This window comes from Aptenodytes forsteri, unplaced genomic scaffold (genome assembly GCF_000699145.1).
Source record: "Aptenodytes forsteri isolate BGI_AS27 unplaced genomic scaffold, ASM69914v1 Scaffold23, whole genome shotgun sequence".
NCBI classification, from domain to species: Eukaryota; Metazoa; Chordata; class Aves; order Sphenisciformes; family Spheniscidae; genus Aptenodytes; species Aptenodytes forsteri.
This window is the reverse complement of record NW_008796043.1, coordinates 221,023-225,786: the sequence shown is the minus strand read 5'-3', so window position 1 is coordinate 225,786 and position 4,764 is coordinate 221,023. Positions and strand designations below refer to the sequence as shown.

At 41.5% G+C, this 4,764-nt stretch overlaps 1 protein-coding gene across 1 annotated transcript; it reads right to left on the bottom strand.

The window, feature by feature from the left end:
* Positions 1-436: 436 nt before the first annotated feature.
* Positions 437-3,965, bottom strand: SNAI2 (snail family transcriptional repressor 2). The gene is made up of 3 exons (XM_009285595.2): positions 3,737-3,965; positions 2,626-3,171; positions 437-1,673 (listed from the first exon to the last, which is right to left on the bottom strand). Exons 1-3 carry the CDS (start codon positions 3,813-3,815, stop codon positions 1,492-1,494), a joined length of 807 nt encoding a protein of 268 aa, XP_009283870.1. The 5' UTR covers positions 3,816-3,965; the 3' UTR covers positions 437-1,491.
* Positions 3,966-4,764: the final 799 nt, after the last annotated feature.

Below are 4,764 nucleotides of genomic sequence, written 5' to 3'. Positions count from 1 at the left end.
CCTGTAAGGCTCCACCGACTTTAATGAACTTTGGATCAGGCCCAGATTTCCTAATGTCAGAGTCTCACAAGTACTATAATAAGGCTGCTCTAATAGCATCCTTTCAACTGTTAAAATGCAAGAAACAAGTTCCTTTTAAATGTTTTTGATAAAATATATTTCACAATGCTGTCATGCTGTTGTAAGTAGCAAAAAAGCAACAGTGTTTTAAAGCAGTGACTCTAGAAAAATGTTCTGTACAGTTTTAAATGCTTTAAAATGCAATGGGTATATTCCTTTCTAATGTTCAGTACTGGTGAACTAAGTATTCACATCTGAAATTCACTTTCATCTTCGTTTGGTAATGTAGAGACATTTGCATTTTTCTATGTTCCAAAGCCTTGATAAAGCAGAGATGGTTGTTTTCTTTAATAGAACAAACAACAGAAAACTTACTTAAAAATGTTTATTGTAAAAAAGTGGCTAGAAAACAACATAAATTTCACTTCACACTTTCTTCAAGTTATCTTTAGATGCTGCTATAGGCAACAATTCACTTTCATTCATAACACATTCAATCATATAAAAATAAAAATATTTACATTATGTCCACATACTTTACAAAATCATCAATAAAAAAGGCACTTGGAGGGGTAATGCTGAAAATATTGCATTTCCTTTGTGCATTTAGAAAAAATAATTGTCAAAATCCCGTGAACCCCCTCTCTTGCACTTATTCCCGTTTTTAAGAAAAGATTAAAGTTTAGAGGAACTCTTCCATATTAAAAGATGGTCAAGCATGCACCAGGAATGTTTGAAGCTACAGTCTTTTTTTTTTTTTTTTTAAAAAAAAGGCACATGCGGTTAATTTGTGGCTTTCAATTTTTCGTACATTCTCTTACGTGGTTTTTTTCCTCTCTTAATTATGCAGTTTTAAAGCATTTCAGATCATTAATGAAGGCCTTGGCTTCTAATAAAATAAAATAAAAAACACAGCAATGAATAATATTAAACATTTACTAAGGTAAACTTGGAATACTTTTTAAGGCACCTGAGATAAATGGTGTCTAGCAAAATTCACTTGGGTAGTATTTTTATTAAAAGTTCCACTTAAAATACTGTTTCTTTGGTTGAAATGGCTTGGCAGGAATGTATTGTTAACTTTGCAGCCTTTTCTAAGCAAGAAAAGACGACCTACATTTGGCTTCATCTATAAAGAAAGCTGATAATGCTTCTTCCTTTATATCTACTTGAAATGTCATGCATGGTGTCTTTCCCCATATTTCAGAATTCACACTTAAGAATGTGAACGTGTGACTGAACAGAAACTACTTAAAGCTCATTTCTACTGACATTCTAAGTTCTTCCACTATTTTGTTTGCTTGCTTGTTTGGTGGTGTTTTGGTTTTTTTGGCTGAAAAGCAGACGAGAAAACGCCTTTGGATTTCCACTTATCATTTGGAACAGGAGTGGAGAAATGCATCGAGTCCAGGTAAACATTGACTGCATGACTCAGTGTGCTACACAGCAGCCAGATTCCTCATGTTTGTGCAGAAGAGACATTCTGGAGAAAGTTTTGGAGCAATTTTTGCACTGGTATTTCTTCACATCCGAGTGGGTCTGCAGATGAGCCCTCAGATTGGATCTGTCTGCAAAAGCCCTGTTGCAGTGAGGACAGGAAAACGGCTTCTCTCCTAAAAAGGAAACATCAAGGAAAAATAGGATAAAGCTTTAAAAAAGATGTACATGTTTAGGACAGGTAGAACCCGCTTTTATCCTAAGAAATAAACAAACAAACAAACAGAAAGGATTTGTTAAAATAAAGAATGTGTAATAAAAAGTTAATCAGGCCACAAATACAACAGCTTTCAGCACTGCTGACTGCACTTGCAGAACTCAGTCTTTTCAGAATATGCTGTTAAGTGCAGTCTCCGAAGACAAGCTGCTGACACCTTCTGCATCTACAGGTGCAGGCAGTACTTTTAGGTTGGGCTCCTCCCAACATTTTCAAATATTTTCATAGAACTTTTCCTGCTTAGCGCTGTGTGAATTACTGGGGACAAGGGCTTTGACTGAAAAGCAGCAAACAGCAGTACAGACATTACATTGTACCCAGTGTTATACTCCAAATCAAGTTTTTGCCTCGACAGAAAAAAGGAGCGCTTTGGTGATGATGTGTTTCTAATTCTTAAGGACTTGAGATAGCGCCTGCAAAACTTGCCAATTGCTTAAGGAGTCAGATAGCAGCCCCTCATGCATTGCTTTTCTGTTTTGCTGCTTGATTTCAGAGTCAGCTGGAGCCTTCTCAAAGTTAGCAATTTCCAAAGCCTGAAAGTTAACATAAAATCCTTAAAGCAAAACCTTCAGCTAGTGGAAATGGGCTAAACCGTCCTAAAATTGTCAAGGGAGCAATGCTGTTTTATGCCAGTATCTGGCCCACAGTTATGAGACCATGCTACACTCCCCTCCCACTCACCACCCAAGAGGCAGAATTTAGCCTTTTGATGATACATTTGAAATTCTGCATATGCATTTCAAGGTTAGTAAAGAAACAGTGCTGTTTTTCCCACCTGTGGAGAAAAAATAGCAAAAGGGCATCCTGATGTTATAGCAACAAGAAACTGCAGTTGTAATGGTTGTTCTTACCAGTGTGAGTTCTAATGTGTCCTTGAAGTAGCCAGGGTCTAGAGAAAGCCTTGCCGCAGATCTTGCAGACACAAGGTAGCGTGTGGGTCCTGATGTGCATCTTAAGTGCTCCCAGGCTGACATACTCCTTGTCACAGTACTTGCAGCTGAACGATTTCCTAGACTGGGCATCACAGTGCAGCTGCTTGTGTTTGGCCAACCCAGAGAAAGTTGAATAGGTCTTGTTGCATAAACTGCACTGAAACTTTTCGGCTTCGATTGCATGGGGGTCTGAAAGCTTGGACTGGATTCTCTCTTCTTCATCGCTAATGGGACTTTCTGAACCGCTGTGATCTTTGGAGGAGGTGTCAGAAGGTGGAGGTGGGCTGACTCTTCCCAAAGATGAGGGGTATCCAGAAAGCGGAGAGAGGTCATTGGGTAATGGAGACGGTAGCAGCCCGGTTGTAGTCCACACAGTAATGGGATTGTAAGCTACTGAGCTCAGGATCTCTGGCTGTGGTATGATAGGGACTGGATAGCTTTCATAGAGGTATGGGGATATAATCACTGGAAAAAGAAGAAAATTTTAAGGTAAGAGAACCAAAAAGTATTTCAAAAGGCAGCAAAATTAACATTTTGGGGATTAAAAGGTGCATAAATTAAACACTCAGTATGGTCATCCGAATATAAGGAGGATTAAGGAAGTACTATTTCATACATATATTCTGATGGGTAGAGACAGTGCCCTTGAACAGACAAATTACAGTCGGAGAGTCTCTTCAAGGCAGCATGCTGTTTCTAAATCCGTGCAGCCTGATACAATGAAGCAGTGAAACTTCCTGAAGGATTTGTATAAAAGTTTCGATTCCACCACCAGCAGATACAGAACAGGAAAACTCCAAATCCTCTCTAAGTAACCGAGTTCAAGTGGATGAGCAAACTTTATGATTCATTCTGGGCAGCATCGACATATTTCTCAAAAGTCCCTCCTTGTAAGCAAAAGAAAAAAGAGCTAGCGACGAACTAACGCATTCCCTCAAGCCTGAAAAGCAATCCCACCCCTCCTCAGCACTGCCACGCAACGACCGCAACCTCAGAGGCAAGGCGGTGGCACTAGATTTCGTTTTGTTACCTGTATGAGTATCCAGTTCGCTGTAATTCGGCTTCTTGGAGGAATTGAAATGTTTCTTGACCAGGAAGGAGCGTGGCATTTTGGATGCAGGGTTTCTCCTTCTTCCAGGCTCTCCTCGTGGGTCGGTGTAACGGTCCCCAGCGGGTGCGCAGCACACACGCACACGCTATCACTGCGAGCGCATCGGTCCCTATCGCGCCGCCTGCCCCGCGCGGTCCATCCACCGTGGTCGTGTAGTGGCAGTGCAGAGGCGCCTTGAAAAGTCCTGTAAATACCCACTAGTCAGGTGCAGGGGGGAAGGGTTTTCCGCTCCTCCAATCACTTCGGGATGTTCTCAAGCACTTTTCCAAACAGGCTGTTTTTCTGGGAGGGCTCTCTGGCTGCTGGCAGGAGGGATCCAATCCCTGCTCGGAGGGTTTGGTTCAGGTTTCAGCTCCTCCCGCTGGAGACAGCTGGGTACGGAGGAGGAGGCTGCGGTCAGAGCGCGTTATCCTGCTACAAAGCGGGTGTGTGCTGCTCTGTAGAATTTCGGTCTAGAAAAACGTGTTGGTCAAAGTGCTTTAAAAAAAAAAGGTCGGCTTACTGATTCAGCTGAATTCTTTTTTTCTTTCTGACAGAGGCCTGGATAAGTCAGAGGCACTGAAATTTTTTTTTCTTTTTTTTTTTTTTTTTTTTTTTTTTTTTTTTTTTTTAAAACGAGTCTGGTTTCCAGATGTTTGATATAAGAATTACAATGGAACAAACTGTTCATTAAGGGCAGAAGGGGGGGACGTTACAAGATAACAAGTTAGCCGGCAGAGCTGATGGAAGCCTTTGAACTGACTGCGTGCCTGCTCCGTTTGGGAACTGCCTTTGAATAGTTGTGTTTAGGAAAGGCTGGAGACAAGCAGCCCGCCTCCCTAACCTGCGCCCTTCCAGGCAGAAGGGCCGGCGAGATACTGCAAGTGAGCTCAAGGAGAGGGAGAAGCCCTGGAAAGGATGACATTTCAGAGCAGGGTGATAGGTTTTATCATCTGAAGCATACTGCT

Bases quoted from the DNA above. Each gene is read 5' to 3' on its own strand.
- SNAI2 (XM_009285595.2), bottom strand. From the start codon at position 3,815: ATGCCACGCTCCTTCCTGGTCAAGAAACATTTCAATTCCTCCAAGAAG. The intron at 3,172-3,736 runs GTAACAAAACGA...TTCTTTTTCCAG, and splicing joins CGAACTGGATACTCATACAG to TGATTATATCCCCATACCTC. The intron at 1,674-2,625 runs GTAAGAACAACC...TTTCCTTTTTAG, and splicing joins ACACATTAGAACTCACACTG to GAGAGAAGCCGTTTTCCTGT.